This window comes from Scomber japonicus, chromosome 21 (assembly GCF_027409825.1).
Source record: "Scomber japonicus isolate fScoJap1 chromosome 21, fScoJap1.pri, whole genome shotgun sequence".
In the NCBI taxonomy this organism is placed as follows: domain Eukaryota; kingdom Metazoa; phylum Chordata; class Actinopteri; order Scombriformes; family Scombridae; genus Scomber; species Scomber japonicus.
The window spans coordinates 16,042,504-16,061,527 of NC_070598.1; the positions used below are offsets into that span (position 1 = coordinate 16,042,504).

General features: G+C 40.2%; 1 protein-coding gene across 2 annotated transcripts in view; it reads right to left on the reverse strand.

The window, feature by feature from the left end:
* Nucleotides 1-14,223: 14,223 nt before the first annotated feature.
* Nucleotides 14,224-19,024, reverse strand: part of zfhx4 (zinc finger homeobox 4) — an 84,216-nt gene continuing 79,415 nt past the window's right edge. For both annotated transcript variants that reach the window (XM_053342293.1, XM_053342294.1), the window contains exon 12: nt 14,224-18,598. In XM_053342293.1, coding sequence (XP_053198268.1) covers nt 17,010-18,598 — 1,589 coding nt within the window. In that variant the 3' untranslated portion in view covers nt 14,224-17,009. The remainder of the gene's footprint in view (nt 18,599-19,024) is intronic.

A 19,024-nucleotide genomic window follows, 5' to 3' on the forward strand; every position in this document is an offset into this window, starting at 1 on the left:
ATATATGATCAACCTTAATGCCACAGGGACATGTCATTGTCTTAACATTCAGGCAGACTTACAATCCAAACCTTTTTGCAGATATTACTCTACAACTCTAATTGAAGTCCCCAATCCCCAGGAAAGAGAAAAGATAAAGAAGAAACAGTACATTAAAGTCTATTAATTGAGTTAGGCCATGGATTGAATTAGTTGGAAGTTGGAACAGGGCTCTGGACTTAAGGAAGGTAGCGAGGGCTCCGTTAAGCCTATCTGTCTTTGGATCTTTTCTAATTCACAGGCTCCGTGAGGAGAGGAAAAAGAGGAAGAAGCCCAGATTCCCAGCGGCTATGCAAAGCAATCTGCACATTCACACGCAGCCATTTAGGGAGCAAATTGGCCCTGTGCCCCCTCTGACGAAGGTTTTAAGAGAAAGGGAATTAGGGTGTTGAATCCCTAACTAGATCTCCTTCTTTGATGAGCCTCTTTATCCGCCTGTCCCTCATCTCCATTTCTTTGATGTGAGGCATTGATTTTCCTGATTAAATAGTTTTTAAAGTAAAAATCTCTTCTCTTGGCTCTGTAATTCTGGGTACTTTACTGTACCTATTGTAGGTTCGTTTGTGTGCATGCTTGTTGAATGGTCCATCTGTGGTATTCTTTAATTGGAACAGAGCCCTTGGCTTGCAGATAATAATAAGGATAGTACAATAGCTTTGATTTGTACGTGCACATTTTTTCTCTGAGAAAGAATGTTATCATTTAAGCATATGCCTGGCTTTTACCTCTTCATTTGAAATGGCTAGAAGGACTCAGAAGCACCTATGTATCACTAATGAAATTAAAGAGCAAAAACACATGTGCTTTTTCACTTAGACAAAAATCCATCTCTGATCCTTTTTTGCTCATGGTGGAAGCTTTTACCTAGTTTTGCCACTTGTAATGGGGAGATATTTCCAACAACTGACATCGCTTTCAAAGAGTGAATGACATTATTTTCATGCCAAGAAAAGATGAAACAAAAAATGCACCATTTATTTGTTGACACCTCAGAGGATTTTTGACACCTGTATATCTTTTTTTCTTGTGGCATGTCCAATATGTCAATAGGAGTTACAAGTATCTCTCATATTTCATCTATTCAATAAAAGACATGCCAAACATAAAACACCAAAATTCCTCCAAGGTAGTGAAATCCTAGGTGTGCTTGAGTTCAGGTCTGCAGCCGCTGCAGGTACCTGTGTTATGAGAGTTCTTTCAACACCTGCCGGGCTTTGGATACCACCGGGCCCAATTATCTTAGTCTGCCTCCTCTTCTTAACCACCTCTTCAGTCTAACAGGTCAGGGGGACAATCAATCACACCTAAAATAAGGAAGTCATTTCCTGAGCTTTTATCGTTGTGTTGAGGTTTTGTCTGGTTGCATTTCACACCCTGAGAAAGATGGAGCGGCATTGGTTTGGGAATATATAGAATTTGGCCTTTTCTTTTTTGTTCTCAAGGCCCAGGATAATTTGGGATCTATATATGATCTATATGTTCACCTCAATATGTGTAGTTTTGGAAGAGCAAACACGAAGATCAAGAGAATACACTAAACAGTCTTGTATCTTATGATCCACGTCAATAAAGGTTATTCTACTAACTTTAAAAAGTTTGAATGTAGGCAGCTCTATCCTCCTCCTCCACATCAGAAACAAAGATATCCCTGACAGCATGCATGCATACAGTCAGAGATGTGGAGGATAGATTCATATAACTCAATATTACAGATCTATTTAAAATCTACCTTTATAAACACTTTTTTAAAAGATGGTGGATTGTTGTTTTCACCACGGTCTTCATATTGCTGTAAACTGATTAACTATCTCATGCATTATAAATCTATCTAATCTGAACATCAGATCTGAGTGTTTTCCCTAAAGCACCATGCAACATGCTTTTCTTGATGCTAAGAACAAGCAAACTCTGACTGGAAAATAAATTGCTGTGCTCTTACTGTGGTGAAATAACTGGATAAGTGAGGTATTTGAAACTTTATCAAATAAAAACACCAGCGGTACATTTTCTTCTACATATTTTATATATTTCACATCCTCTTACGCTAACACGGGGCTAAAGAGATGGAAGCAAACTTTACCTGACCTGTCCTCTGATTGGATGAGCAGGGACACGACTAGCGAGGGGATTGGACAAACAACCAGAGGGCATCATGGGGGATTATACACAGGTGTGTTGCGGTGTGCCTGGGGTAAGATCTGCCAGAGTCAAGCCTTTTTGTGTGTATGTGTCTGTGTGTGCATCTTCCATCTCCGTGTGTGTGTTTAGCCATCTCAGTCCTCTTCCTACTGATGTCTAGAACAGACTAAATGAGCAATAATCTGCACACATCCCTCCAGATGTCCCAGTGAATTTCCTGTGGCTTAAGGCGCCAGCTGAGCTCTTTGAAAGTTTTGATAACTTCTGCAAATGTGATTGAACCTCTGCTTGTTCAGGAATGTGGTGCAGGACACAATGTGCTTATTCCTATTTCCCCTCAAAGAGATGAAAAAGAAGGCATGCGCTCGGCTCCAATGCCAGTCCACCTATTGGTTCAATATAATCATTTGGACTTTTTAAGCAGACTGTTAAAGAAAGATGTTTGAGGCATGACGTACATTGTGTAAAATATAGGGGAAAAAAGAGTTTTAAGATATAATTAAGGTAGTCTGAATTAATTACATGTATATCTTAATTTATATATTAATCATTACAACACAGATTAAACTTTTTGTTCTGTTTAGTTTGAGCTTAGACTATAGACTTATTTCCATAAATATATACTGTAATTGTGAGGAAAGCTTCTGATCTGATCATTGTGCAATCAACCAGAAGTTGTCAGCAAGAACAGAGGAAAACGGAGCAGAACAGAGCTTTATTCCCCATCTTCTGTCAATCAATGCTTCTACAAGGCCCTCAATCCATACAAGCAACAAATGCAAGCTGGAGCAGATGTAAAGTGTCATGAATATTTGATATATTCAGCTAATCTAACTGCCATAACTTCAATTCATTGACAAAATCAAACTTTTCATATCTCACAGCAGAGTTGAGATGGGGAAAAAATGTTAGAATGTAAAACTGAAAGGCAATAATGTCCATGGATGGAAGGAGCTTTCAATAAAGGAGCCTCACGTGGGCATAGAGAAAAGCATCAACACACTGCATGTAAAGATAATGTGGAGTTTCGGTCTGGCAAAGGTAACAAGAAGAATTTCTAAATTACATGTGTAGGCAACATACTGAACAATGAGAACAGCAGGCATAAAAAGCCTAACCCTGTTAAGTATGAGGCTGGCGGGTAATGACAATGTATTTGTGCATTTCAGCATCTTGGAATCTCCGGCTTGCCGGGGAAGGAAGAAATATAATTTTTGTTGTTGCCATGGATACCTGTGTGTGAAGGTTTTGCTGCGAGTCTCGATTCCTCTAGGAGATCAGTGAACCGCATGTGTCAACCAGCATTAACCTGCTCAGTCCAAGAGATGCACAGAGACACACATACACAAGACAGAATAATAAACACACACAAACATGCACATTAACCTTCTCATCTCAACGCAGAGCACAGCACAAACTCAACGGTGGCTTCTAAACACACAAAAACACACTGTTGTGAGTATAGCTACACGTTGTCTGAGCTGATGTACTCTTCTTGAGTGAATGAGGAGCTGTAACCTGAAGAAAAAACTTTGATTACAATGTTTTTCTGTTGTAGTACATGAGGTCTAAATCTCCAATGATGAGTTGATACGCTACAAGCAGACACAGTCCAGTTTCTTAAGAATAAAATACTATAGTCCATGCATGTGTGTATATCCGGTGTAGTTTTTTTTTTTTGTAATAATTATAAGCTACCATATTTTCATTTATAATAATTTATCTTTGTCTGTTGAGGCACAGACATTATTTCAGAGATATTTTCTCATTCACACTCAGTCTCAGACAATTCACATGAGACACTTTAGCTTAACACGTAGAGCATCAAGCCAGGGATAGAAGATTGCTCTAACTGGAACCATGTAAACTAAATTATTCATTTATATTCCTGTAGCACCTACCAAATTAATATATATGCATACTATATAGGACCTTGTTAAACCAGGGTCAAGTATAGTGTGGCATAATATACAAAAAAAGCTTTTCAGTCTGTGCCTCACATCATGTTGAGTTTTTTTTTTTTTATTTCTTTACATTTCTTCAACTAAATCAAAAGGAAATAAAAACTGATTTTGTAATCATCATTTTTCTGCGATTAAGACTTTTGTGGTTTGGCTGTAATGCACCACCCTCTTCTGGGATGTAATAGATTGTTTAATAACTAGGCAAATGCATGGAAAAAAACAAAACATAAATTGGGGGTCCAGATTTTCTGAAATTCTAAGAATCAGCTCTCTGGCATTTTCATAGTCTCTGTTTTCATCCTCTTCACAAACATGCCAGACTTTTCTCTGCAGGGCCCCAAACTGACACTCTGGGCTCGTTGTCAAGTATTATGTTCTCAAGTGTTTGTGCTTGTCTCCTGCGCCAAGCTGCTGGAGTTCTCTCTGCCCCATCCACAAAGGCCTACACAACATTCAGCAGTCATATCTCTGCTTGTCTATCTAGGAGCCCGGCGTGTTTTCCCTCAAAGTCAAATTAAAAAGGTATGCCAGAAAAGAGAGCGTATCTGCAATTCAGAACACATTTTTCTATCAGACAGGAGATATATTGCCGACTAAGTATTGTCAGATGTTGGCAAATTCCACATATTTTTCATATCCGGCCCCCCGAAACTTGGGGCCGCTTCAAGACTCAAGGCACATCATCGACAAAGACTCTGTTTGACCTCAGGAGCACAGGCAGAAATGAACCAAATATCCATTCTGTTTTCTTCGAAAATATTTTCTCCGATATAAATGCAATATCACCGGCCATAAATCATTTAGGAATTCATTTGGAAATCATTTGAAAAACACATTTATTTGGGGGGTGTTCATCAATAAATGTGGCTCCCGTGGAAAGTTTTATTTCATGCATTCAATAGATTCAGTTATTCATATATTCACTCATTCACAAGGCCTAGTCAGTGGCTATGCGTCAGGCCCCCGTGTGTACATTTATATGTGTGTGTGTGTGTGTGTGTGTGTGTGTGTGACCTGCGGCATAGCCGTGCTATGCTGCAGGCTAGTGCTGTTCCCCAGGGGGCTCTCATCTTTTACTGAGCCCTGACAGAAGATGGAGGCTGGGAGAGGGGTCCGCTGCATTAAAAAGCCTTTACCTACCTCTGATTTATCACCCCTGCCTAACACATACACACACATGCACACATACTCACACACACACAAACCCGCCTGCCAACCCCACACCATCTCACCATTCCTCGCCGCAGCTCGACTTTACACTCTATCAAACACACAGACATATAGATGCATGTGCATGCACACGCACACACACACACACACAGTCAAATGGACACACATTCACACACCATCAAACACATACTCATTCCATCTTAAGATGGCTGCCTCGGAGAAAGAGTGAGGGAGCAAGGTACCGCACTGCACCGCAGTGGTGATTTTGCATTTTAATGGTACCCCTCCTCTCCTTCCTTCACCCCACTCTCCCCCTCAGTTGGTAATTCTGGTGAGTCGCGGGCAGGCAGGCGGCAAGCCACTGGCTACCTCACCACAGGAAGACACCACCACAGGAAGACAGAGCGACACAATTACAGGACAGCATTTCCTGGGTACGTCACCTGCAAACGGCTGCATTTGAATGTGACAGCCACTGGAGACGTGAAGTAGGAGAGCAGGGAAAGATGGGCATTAATGTGTGTGTGTGTGTGTGTGTGTGTGTGTGTGTGTGTGTGTGTGCGTGCGTGCGTGCGTGCGTGCGTGCGTGCGTGCGTGCGTGCGTGTGTGTGCGTGTGTGTGTGTGTGTGTCATTACGCTACAACAAGCAGCATGGACCTAGTCTTAGAAGACAACCTCCTGCAGACACACATATGCACAAACATACAGTGTGTGAACTTTTAATTGCACATGAAGACCCCCAGACACACATACACATAACAAGGAAAACATATGCCCATAAAATTTGAATTCAAAGCTACATACATACACCCAAAACTGAGACATAGACAAAGGTGAGTGCTGGTTTTAAAATGCAAGAATACACACATACAAACACAGACACGAGGCTCTCAACAGCACATGCAGGACGAACACAACACTTTGTCCTTGAGAGGGTCCAAGACTTGTTAATCATATTCATTCATTCATTCATTCATACATATGGGTGGAATACATTTGCTCCATCTCCGCTCGAGTTATTGCATGAGCGCTGATAAAAAAAAAAAAACTGGGAACGAAAGAAATAAGAAGACAAGGAATGAATTTAATCTGTGAATAAAAACCCTTTATTTCCAACATATATTGATATGAGTTGACTGCACAAGAAGTTGTATGTTTAGCATGACTAATTTTTGTCATTGTAGTCTTTTCCCCCTACTTTTATTCAGTTATGATACGCCAGGAGAAATTAAGAACCTCTTCTGTCTCCTGTGCGGGACAGCAGTGGTGCATTTGGTCATAAACGGAGACAACAGATTTTCTAATTGTACCCAGTATGAAGGAATATAAGACTAATTCATCTCTTTATTAATGCATTATGTCAGAATGCTAAATCATACCTGCACACATTTTAAGCAATTGTGAAAGCTCAGCTCCACGAGATGGTGCATCAAATACACAACTGACATCATTAAAACACTCAAACTGGTTTATGACAATTTTCCCCACATTGTAGCTTTGTTCTTTATTTGTTTTTATACTTACATATATCATTATTAAAGGCATTCATGTGACATTTGTAAGAAATCAATAATTTTCTGAATTTGATTCATATATTTATTCTAAAAGGCATCATGTCTGTGAGGAGAGCAGAGGAGCACATCAACCATTTTGGGACCTGCAAAGCTTTGAAGAGCTCAATAAAGACAGAACATGATGCTAAAATGAATTCTCTTTTGTCTTGTAACAAGTCTTGTCTTGTAATTGTAAATTAGAGGATGTTAGTTTGTGTGCATGTGTGTATGATGCACTGTGGTGTGAAATTTCAACCTTCTGTCCATGCATGTTAGCCAAACACTACTTTGGATGTTAGAATAATACAATATGAGCAAGCTTCTCCTCCATCATTCACACAGTGTGTGAGTATCCCTGCATGCGTCTGTTTGTGGAGAAAGAGGAGGGGGAGAATAGATTGCTGGTAATGGAATAATTTCTCACTTCGTGTAATAGGGGTTGCTGGTGTTAAAGAAATGATGATAATAATGCTGTTGAGGCTGAAAATTGGAATGAATCCTTTGTTTGCTTTAACTGTAAAAAAAAAAAAAAAAAAAAAAAAAAAGGTGAACGCAACCATATAATACCACAGAGAAGCTCAGATTTCTATTGCACTATTGGTAACTGCTGATCAATACAATCTATAATCAAATAATACTTTAGGACAAGCTCACTGGTGAATGTTTTTGTGCTTTTGTGTTTGTGTGTGTATCAGCACAGGAAAATTCACAAATGCAGATCAGCTGTCACCACTCACTTGTCTACAGATAATATGTTAATGATCAGTGTGTGTCTGTGTTTCTATGGATGTGCTTGATTTGCTGGACATATGGAATCTTTTGTTTTTTAAAAAGCAGTAACATTTTGCCACTAATCTGTGTCCTTGTGTGTGCTGAGGAAATGGAGGGTGAGAGGAAGGCTGCTGGAGCTGTTGCCTCCAAAACCATAATTCATTGTTGGGAATGCTACAATCTAGATTACATCTCTTGCAGCTTAAAAGTGTATTTTCCCATAAACAGCAATCTACAGCTCATAAAAATTCATTCTGCTTCAGCATAAACAATCCCCTTGTCCTCTCACCCCTGCATATCTGTATATGTGTGAGCGTATGTGTGTGTATGTGTGTGTGTGTGTGTGTGTGTGTGTGTGTGTGTGTGTGTGTGAGAGAGAGAGAGAGGGAGAGAGAGAGGGAGAGTGTGTGTGTGTGTATACATGTATTTGTCCGTATGGCATAAACAATCCCCTACTCCCGTCAGGAACACAGAGTGATCCATCAGTTTCTCCACAGAAAACCAATTTCACTGGAGATGTTCAGTTTTTCACAGACACACACCACCTTTCCTTGCAGAGAGAGAGAAAAGGAAGGGGTGGGGGCAGAGAGAGAGAGAAAGGAAGATAAAGAAAGAGGGGAAAGAATGGCAAAGGAAATGGAACAGAGAAGAGAAGGACACATGAAGCTAAATTGAAAGGGAAGGATAGGGGGAGTAAGAGAAAATAAGAAAGACCCGTCTTGCTGTGTTTAATAGGACACACTGTTATTTGCTGTCTCATCAGTTCAATATAGTACGTAAAAACTGTTCATCTGTTGCCCTACACTCATATGCACTGGGAGTTGACACATAGCGCCTGTCAAATAGGCTTTATGTGACTGCTCCAAAAAAAAAAAAAAAAAAAGGCCACAGTTTCTATCTGTACACAGTGACGTTTGTAATAAAAAAAGGAGGGGGGGGGGGGGATTAAAGACTGAAAAAAAAATGCCTCTCTCGCTTTTGACCGTTAAAGCTTGAAGTGTGGAAGGAGCAAGGCATGCTGTGGCGGCCCAGTTTTGCCGTGTTGAAGCAGGCAGATGACAACATAATTACAGCGAGTCATCTCATAACACGTGATTACACAAACAATGCATGTCGTCTCCTCCTAAGGTCCCTGTTTCTAGCATCTTTTGTTTTCATGCATGTGTCCGTTGAATGGCGGTGTTGCATGCATTCACGCTCACAGGGAGGAAAAAAGAGGCGAATCCCCTGCATATATGTTAATATATGTGGGCACACACACAGACATAGCCAGACGGGAATACTGTATGCAGACAAACAGGCAATGGACAGCAGGCTAATGTATCTTTGTAGTAATGGGCTTAACTTAAAACAAGATGAGAAAGGCCTTCATTTTAGAGGAGCTACATTGCTACTAATGACTAGAGGGCCTCCAACTGCCATCTCAGCCTATTATAACTTGGAGATGGCTTTTCTGTGTTTTTAAAGATGAATGCAAATTAAAAAGCATTAGGCTACATTCATTTGCGGTCTTTGGCATATAGGCCACTTTTGGTCCGAGGGCCACTTAAGGCTGCCTTATTTCTTCAAATGACCTTGAAATCAAAGAAAGAGCAAGTTTTAATGATTTAGAGAGCTCTTAAAGACTCAAAAGGAAAAGAAACACAGGGCCTCATTAAAATTTTCATTTAAACATTGAAAAAGCTTTTTGTTACAAATGTTCCTGCCAGGATGCTGAGTTGATACACAAAGAAGACCGTAAGAATGCCCAGCATCTGAGCCAATTTGATGTCAATGCATCTCTTCATCCCTTCATCAGGGACTTTATAAATTACAAGGCATGCGTTTGGCTGTTTTATAATTTTCTTTGCTGAGACTCGGGCTTGTGCGTGTGATAAATGACGAGCTGTGGAGCATTGTGATTTGGTGCAGGGCCTGTGAATGACCTGGGGAATGCATCGTGTCACTTTATATTTAGCTTCTATTTCCTCACCGCCTGCTCTTCCGCTGCACATGGTATGATTTCAGTTTGTGAGTGTATGTGTGTGTATGTGAACAAAGAGTGAGACATATCCCATCACCCCCTAAAATTCCTTCATTCCCTCCTCCATTGCTCCCTTATTTCCCCAACGACTCAGCGCGCCTTGTAAAAACCTTAGCCTGGCTGCTCAGCGCCCTTTAAAATGTAAAGCAATATTACGAAGCCTGACACGTTGATCTCTGTTACTGTGGTATTGTTTCAGGGGTCCAGTGAATGTAAGGAAAGCTGTGGCTGTCCAGAGTTATGTCTGTGAGCCAAAATGTTCACTTCACACTGAAAGAAAATATGTGCGTAAGCTGATGAGAGAGCTGTAATACTATTTGTTTGTTACAGGTGTTAAAGCATTATTAATGCCAAAAAAAAGAAAAGAAAATGTGTCACATATTTTTTCAGTTTTTGGCATGTGGATCCAGCCCCTCCATAACTTCACCTCTCATGTGTTTAGTTATTTACAGCCCTGACAACAAAAAGCCTTGAACTGTTCAGCAAACTACACAGCACCCTTTGTGTCACAGGCAAAACAGGAAATCAGGCTTTTGTCCGCTCGAGATGGCATCAAAAAACACCTTGTTTCATCTGTCTTAAGCAATCCCATCTTGACGCCTTCACACATCCCCATGTGGGGCTGTACCGCTCCTCAGAACAGATTGGGAAACAGCACAAACGATCTGCCGGGGAAGTCCCAGCGGGCTGCCATAACATGCTCATTTGTCGACGTACCTCTGTTGCACAGAGCCTATGTTTGATTTCTCTCAGGTCGCCCCTCTTTTTCTTTCTCTCTTGCTCTCACTCTCACTTCACTTCTATCACTTGCTCATTTTGCCGTCTATATCACCTACTTTCTTTCTTTCTTTCTTTCACTCTTTGTCTCTCTTTCTCTCTGTCCTTGACACTCAGTCTGTGTCAACCTGTTGGCCTGTCTGTCTACGTCTCTTTTTCTTTTTCTCCCGGGCCTGCCTCCCTTTCTCCCTCACACCTCCTCCTCCTTCTCTTTCACTTTAAAATATGTGTTAGTTGGCTGTGTGTCTTGTAGAAATGCCAGCAGTGATTGTATCCTTCATCCACAATGCAATAATGAGGCAGGTGTACTCCAGCACCCTCTATTTTCCTCACCTTCCTTCTTCCCTTTTGTACCTCAGAAATGAGGTATTGTAGCGGTAAACACTAAAAGCAAGAAGGCCACAAGATATACAGAAAAAAAAAAGATTAGATTGCTGTTTTCATATGTTAGTTTGTGTGAGGCCTTTGTTGACACCCGGGTAACTCCACAGAAAATGTTGTTAATGTTTATTTTCCATCTTAAAGGATGCATCACAACAAGAATTGTACCTTTTGTTGAACCAGTGATGCTATGCTGCCAACTGTACAAATAATATATATCTCCTCATTTACCCAAAAAAGCAAACTGAATTTCCTCCTGAGGTTAAAAAGTAAGTTTTACATATCAGTTGTCAGGTGAGTTTAAAAGTTACATTACACCTGTTAGTAGAAAAACAACAGGTCTTGTTCTGGTGCATGCCCCCAAATACAGCCAGCAATAAATAATAAGATTTCATGTTGAGTATTTGTGCACAAGGGACAAAGCTTTCCTGATTTCTCAGGTGTAGCGCTTTGGTGGATGAATCACAGGTGTAGAAGATATTGTGCGGTGGATGGAACCCAGGTGCGAGAGCTATTTCCGGTCTGTGCTGTTAATCACCAGCCTGACGCTGAAATATGGCTCACATTTTAGTGGTTTTAAAATAGAGTTCCCTTGACTGCATATACTTAGGTAGGGAAATAATAATAATAAGGGCAAGATAAAGTCAAGAGACTGTGAAAATGTTTCGCATGAATGTGTGCTGCAGAATGTGTTCTGTTTTATCAGCGAATGTGCGCTCAAAGTCTGTAAGATAATAGAAACTAAAAAGGATTTGATGCTGTCTGCCTGATAACAATAATTTGACAGTTTCAATTCCTATGTAGCAATCAAGGCTTTGATGTAAGGAGCTGATTAATAACTAACTTCACCAATCTCTGCTAAAGGATTTTATGTGCAAATGCAGCCTTCTAAGTACAAAGAACAAATGAGTGAGGACAAGCAAAGTCCCTCTTTTTCCTCAAAACACCCAAAAACACAGAGGCATAGGACATGTGCTCATTCTCTATTGATTTGAATTTCATAGATGAACTCATACATGAGCATATTGTAAATAAACGACACATGAGATGATAAGTGTGTTTGTTTTAAAACATCCTCTTAGTTCCTTCTCTCACATTTCTGTCTCCATTCATTTCTATGATGGTACCTTGTGGAGTCAGAATGTGACAAAGGTTTACATCGGAAACAGACTGTCTAAATATCTGATTATAAGCTGTTTATCCTTGTTAAATGATGACAACATAGTAACGCCAATGCGCAAGTGGCCTCAGATGTGATGCTGGTCAATATCTATTGACAGACAAATCATTGTTGTTGTTCTTTCATTTCGTCATTGTCCAGGCCCCAATGCATGAGGGGCTAAACTGGGAGTGAATGTGATTGGATTTTCAGTCTCCGTCATTAAATTCCCATGCGGGGAATACTAATTCCAGTATTTAGTGTGGTGATGCTAGGGCTTGCTTTCATCTTAAACTGATTCCAGTCTAATTAGATTGGGCATGTGGGGGGTGGTGGATGTATCCGTCTGGACTAATCCCTGCCTCTCTGTCCCAAACATTGTATTATCCAGAGAAAATCCATTGGCTGCAGGCTATTCAAAGCCAGATCTGCCTCCACTGCAGCCTCTGTACTGTATCATCTGGAAAGCTGTGGCTAGAAGGGTGCACTGTGCAGTGAGGGTGGAACCTAATGGTCATGAGTGATGTATGGGTTGCAGAAAACGCCATTTAGAATTTACAGTAAACCTTTTATCGTGTATTAAGGGCAAGACCGCTCACTGCTGCAGCCTCTTTTGCAAAGCTGTATGAACTACTCTTCTCTTCAGAGGTCCCCTTTATTCTACGACAGTGCTGTTAGGTAGCAGAATTAGGTGGCCCCCAAAATACGGTCACATCAAAATGGTTCTTTTCTTAAGGTATTATATTCTATTTGACCTATACACAGTACCTTCAGAGGAGAAGAGTCAGAACTGGCAAATAATGCACTTGTGTATACCCTCCTTTACACAAACACACACACATTTATTGTGTACAGATCATACTGTCATTCTGCTTGTGAATTACTGGCAGACCACAGTGAAAACACAGTGTAAAGGGGTCCTTCCTTCTAGGCGCTGAGAAGGCCAAAAAAAATGAAAGGCCTTCAGCCATTGTTCTCCACAAAGGTCAAACGCAATTCAATCCCATAATATAGCGGAGGGGGGGCCCTACCTCGGCAACCGCCTGCGCTTTAAGGGTGAGCAACAGGAAAGGGCCATTCAGCAGAACGGTTGCACCCTGTGAGCCAAGCACATTCGTCAAGGGCGAGGGGTGAAGTCAGAAGGGGAGAGAAAAAAAAGCTGTTTTTGAGGCTTTTACATGTCGCGGCTGTTTCACTGCACACTGAAGTGTGTTGAGCGAAACAATAAAGGACACAACAGATTCTGCCTGAGTGAAAAGATCCTCATCTTCCCCTTCATTTTTGCTGCCCTTGTGAAATTTCATTAGGTGGATTTAACGACTTGTGAATGTCGGCTTTCTCCGTGACCCTGACACTGGTGGTGGACACGTCTCGCTGGCAGGGTGTGATGTATTGTGTTGAAGTGTTCCTGAGGTGCAATTTTTAATGTGACAGCATCTGTTGACCTTCGATCTAAAAAGTCACCCTCCTGTCTCACTCTGGCATCCATTTTGCTTCTTAGTGTAATTTTAAAAGCATTATATAGATTCATTTGTCATATATTTATCTTGGGTTACATTTTACATGCTTACATGCTTTTATAAACTCTGTTCAACATATCCGCATGGGCCTAACGTACCTGTAATGAGAGGATAAATTTGACCAGTTTTAGGCATTAACAGATGGTCTTTGCTGCGTTTTGCAGCTGAACGTCTGTTTATCCATGGATGTGATTTATTATAGCAGACTTTTCCCTTTTAAAGGGAGGGGTCTAGAGCAGCACCTGATCAGATCCAGATTAGCAGACACTTCAAAACATAATCCCCTGCATCTGCTTAGAGTCAGATTACCACAAATAGCATAATGATGGGAAATACCCATTGTATGATTTAGAATTTTACTGTCAGTAACTGGAATGACAATTTTTAGAGGGATGTTGACACAGTCTAAAATGCAACACTTATCTACTATTGCATAATTTCACTGACACTAATAAAACTTCTACATTGCTACAATATGAATATATATAACATTATGATGTAGAGAAATAAAGTGAGCATTTATAGATATGATGATTTTAAGCATTGTATTAAAATAACATGATAGCTACGTGATTATATATTGTGAATAAGTTTGAGATAAATAAAAAAAAACAATTAATTGGATGTGTGAAAGACAGGCTCAAGAAAATGTACCATAATAAGATAATTAGCTAATTAAAATATGAAAGAGTGAAAATGAGATAAATGATATTTGATGACACCAAACTGGTTTGCAGATACAGTTTTTAATGTATCACAACAATGAGCAACAAACATACTTGATGAACTATTTCCAGAAGTTGTTCAAATACCATCTACAATAAACGTCATTTCAACTATGACAACAGGTCTGTGACAAAATAAAAAAAAGGTTTCAAAACCATGTTATTACCGTGATACGGTACAGTTGAGACCTCAAACAGTACAGTAACAAAAACTAATGCGACTACTCTCTATATATAAAACATCAATAACATTTTTGGTTTAGTTTATTTAAAGTTTTAGCCATAGGGGCTTCTTCTTATTAAAACCTCAGGGTGCATTTCCTATGTAACCCAGATGTTGAAGAGTACATATTGTGTAGGATATGATTGCGCCATGAAAATCCCTTTGACATCCAGAAGAACAATTCCAATTTCAACCTTTTGAAGGCTGTCCCCATAAACATGACACAATCCATCCATTTTTTTTAAAAAGTTCTTTTTTTTTTTTTTGTTTTTGGCTGCTGTGCAGTTGCAATATCTATGTACAGTTATATTGTTGGACCATCCTTTTTGTTGGTTTGTTAGCTTTTACCAGTCCTTGGTGTGGAAAGCGTCCTGTCTGATGCTAACATCTTAGCACATGATGCTAGCTGACAGTTCAGTCTTATAATGCTGAGCCACAGAGTGGGGAAAGGCAAAAAGCCAGAGTTGTGAAAGCCTTTGGAATCAGGACAGTCGCTCATGTTTGTACAATGGCAGAATTGCACCTTGGGAGGCCAGGATGTCTCTTATGAAACACAATCGAAAAGTGTCTTCAGGATTAAAGTAAATGTTAAAATACTAAAAATCCAAATAATGACATTTAAAAAGCTCACACAGAAAATGAAAAACTGACATTTTGCTTTAAAACTTTGAGAAAAAAACACCTTTACAATAATAAAACATAAGAGGAAATGTTACTTGATTTCATTGTTTGAAACAATAACTAAGCATGATTTGATTTAACCTGTCAAACAGTTGCATTACATGCTACTTGCTCATCTCAGAATAGGAAATACCAAAAGCAATACATTTTTGCATTTCTTCATATTAATAAATTTGTACCATGCACAGCCAACTACGAATATGTACAACAGCTTTGCTTTCTTTGTTCACAAGCCTTTTTCTTTCATACAAATAGCCTTCTGTTACTTTGGAATGAATCACATTGGTTTTAATTACCAAACTAGAAAGTGATTCGTAAAAAATTGAACACCCTTTGACAGCTTTCACATTCTTAGTTCCACAGCAAAATAACAAAATAACATAAAATAAAAAGAGAAAAGCAAAGCAATTAATGGATCAGTATTTTGTCTGGTAGAAAGTTGAGAGAATTTATGGCAGGCAAAATAACATTACACAGTAGCAGCAAAACTTTGTAAGGTAATACTTTGCAATGTTGAAATCACTAAATATGGAAAAATTATAATGTTGACTGTAGATCATCAGAAGTGCCCAGAAAATTGATGGGAGGACGTCAACCTATGCACTAAATGGCAGCGTATAGGTGTAACACTGTTTTAAGTCCTACAAGTACATGAAAATGTTTTTAATATACAACACAAATGCTGTTGTCCCCCTTTTAAAGCAGCATATTTGCAAACGTATAGCAAATGATCATACCTTTTTTTTTTTTTTTTTAACATTGTGACCAACTTGTACCTTAACAGTTTCAAGTATACAGTACTGCTTTCATGGATGCACCAATTGTTAAATAGGTCTCTAGATTGTTAGGCATCAATCCTGTAACAAATATGGACCAATATGCTGCTGCAATAGACACAAATAATAATTAAAACACAAACATACATACATACAAACAGAAAAAATCTATTAAATTAACAAATGGCCTACTCAAATGATAAAAAGACAAATAAAAACAAAATAAGTGCACTATAGTCCAGACACAAGCAGGTACCGTAACAGTACAGCAATTCACAAATGAAAAATGTTATATTCACATAATCCGAGAGTCTATCAAAACTAGAGTTATTACCTCTTCAGAAAAGGGTGTGAGCGGAGGTAAAAGTGAGAAGGTAAGAGTTGGCACAGATTAGTATATACTACAAGAAAAAAAGGGGGTGGGAAATAGATACAGCTTGTTGTGATACAAACTGGCAAACACAGGGGCATCATACACATTTACTTCACCATTCTAAATTCCCTCAGTGGCAAAACCATACTGTCTTTGTAGGGCAAAACTAAAAGGATATGCACATCGTCCATTGTAACAGTAATATTGTCTCTTGGTACTCTATACACATCAAGGAAATGCGTCCGATAAAGCTTGACATGTTTTGGTTATAAGCCAAGTGTACCCAGGCTTGTTGCTGCTTTAACAAATGAGAAATGTTATGTTCTGACCTGAGAATTTAAAGCTACTGAATTACACCTATCTAAACTAAGAGAGATTCTCTTTGAGGGTTCTGGATCGTCATCCCATACAGTACATGCTAGCATTTGGAAAACAATCCAGCTGAGGTGCAATTTGCTATCGTGAGAGTTTTTGGCTTGAAACAAGCCCCCCCAAGGGAGCCTGTGGGATTTTTTCCTACTCCATGTTTTTGTATACAATATAAGCTCAGTCAAGCATCTGCAACAGTTCTGTCCATAACAAAAATCAATCAATATCTTGCCAGCATATCAATATGGGAAAAACAATCCTGAGTCAATCATTTGGTACTGTAATTTTTTGGGTTAAGAGAAACTTTGGAACTGCAGTTTAAAAAGTCTTATTTTTTTCTTTAAGCAAGGGATCCTTTTGTCACTCCTACACACTGAACATATCCATTCTGATACTACTGAAGCTCGCGTCTAGGCCAGAGGCCGGCTTAGCCTTGACCTCCAACGCGTTATCTAAGTCATCCAGCTTCTGGCTTAGCTCATTGTCAGACTCATCTGAACAACTCTCGGTGGGTAGTGAGGTTGGAACCCCTGAGGTGCTGCAGGAAGTTGAGGTAACCGTTGAAGGTGAGGAGAGGGGGGGAGGAGGAGAGGCAGACGGGGAGGAGGAAGCAGCTTTCCGGGCTGTGGTGGCCTGGAACAGGACATTTGGCCAGGACTTCATGGACAAGCGAGAGAGATGAGGAAAGGTGTTATTAGAAGAAGCTGCAGACTGCGAGGTAGATGTGGTGTTAGGAGTAGGGGAGCAGACAGAGTGAGGTAATAATCTAGTATGCTCTTTGGCATTTCTCATTGCTTGTTTGATTGTTTTCTCTTTGTGCAAGCTCGACTGAAGGTGTTGGCCAAGTGCTTCATTCCCGTTAACAACCACATTGCAGGCAACACAAGTGTAGTTGCTCACTGCCTTTCGAAGCACTGTCTCTTGCGGGTCAGTAAAAGGATGTCCGAAGTAACAGAAGGACTTCTGATGATGCACCACTGAATCTTCGTCAGCAAAAATCATCTGGCACTTCCTGCATATAAACTCATGCTTGACGGACGGTACAATAAAAGCGTCTGGAAAATCCATGGTACTTTTGGTATCTGTTTTCGGTTCTTCTTTTGTGCTTTCTGTTGAAGAGCCTGTGTTGGTGTCATCCTTAGCATCTATAGCTTCTTTTGGTTTGAAGGAGTTGGTTTTGGTGCTCTGTACGCTCTGGGGTGTCTTCATTGGGGTTGGTTTTTGTTGCTGCTGCTGCTGCTGCTGCTGCTGCTGCTGTAGTTGTTTCTGCTGTTGCTCAAGTTGTTTCTGCTGCTGCTGTTGTTGCTTCTGCAGTGAATCCTGGAGGGACTGCTGGTACTGCTGATACTGCTGCAGGAGAGCTGTTGGGGAGAGACCAGCGGCCATGGCAGCTTGTGGGACTGCTGCTGGGCCATATGGAAACAGGTTCTCCATTCCACACATTGGTGGAAAGTAGCCCCCTGCTTGGACCCCTCTAGGAAGCTGGGGAGAGAAGCAGTTGGGAAATCCAGGAAGAAAGTAGGGCAGGAACTGCCCTCCCAAGAAAGAGCTGGGATCACTTGCTGCAAGGGCATTCTGAAGTGCCTGAAGCTGTGTGGCATCTAGTTGAGTCTCAATTCCTGGTTTCACTTGAGCAGGTTTCTCCTTTTTCTTTGCCATGCTGGGGGTCTCAGGACGTGAGCCGCTCTCATTCTCTCTGCCCTTCACCTTCATCTGAGGTGGCTTGTCTCCTTGTTTCTTGCTGCTGTCTCTCTCTGAGTCTTTACCTTGCTGCTCTGAATGATTTACTGCTGCCAAAGGTGTGGAGGGAACAGGAGGAGGAGGAGGAGGTGGAGGAAGAGGAGGAGGAGGAGTCTGCAGAAGAGTCTTGGTTGGGGTAGTGCTGAGAGACATGGCAGGAGAGGGGGTGGCTGGTGTAGGGAACCCAAGCATGCCAGCACCGGGAGACGCTAAAGCTGAAATACAGTGGTATATAAATATGGAAATATTCAATATTTAAATATTCAAACCCAAATCACTATGGAAATTTGTTTGTATGACAAGATAAAGATGTTTCATTTTTCTCTGGCTGAGTCTTTAAGATTTTGTTATGGATCAAAACTGTCACATGCGCTTTATGATAATTTCAGTCTGCCAATATATTATAATATAAATATACCAAACCTACAATTAGGGGAAAAACAAAACAACACAAACGAAAGCCATGATAAAGATACATTTGTTGTAAAAAAATCTCTGAATTATCAGTTAGCAGTTCAACTCTGATGATGACAATATGCATGCACTAAATCCCACCATTTTTCATTTTAAAATAGTATTTAAAAATAGGACTTTTTGACAAACACCACTGTGATAGAGAATAAACAGTAGTATAGTAGAAT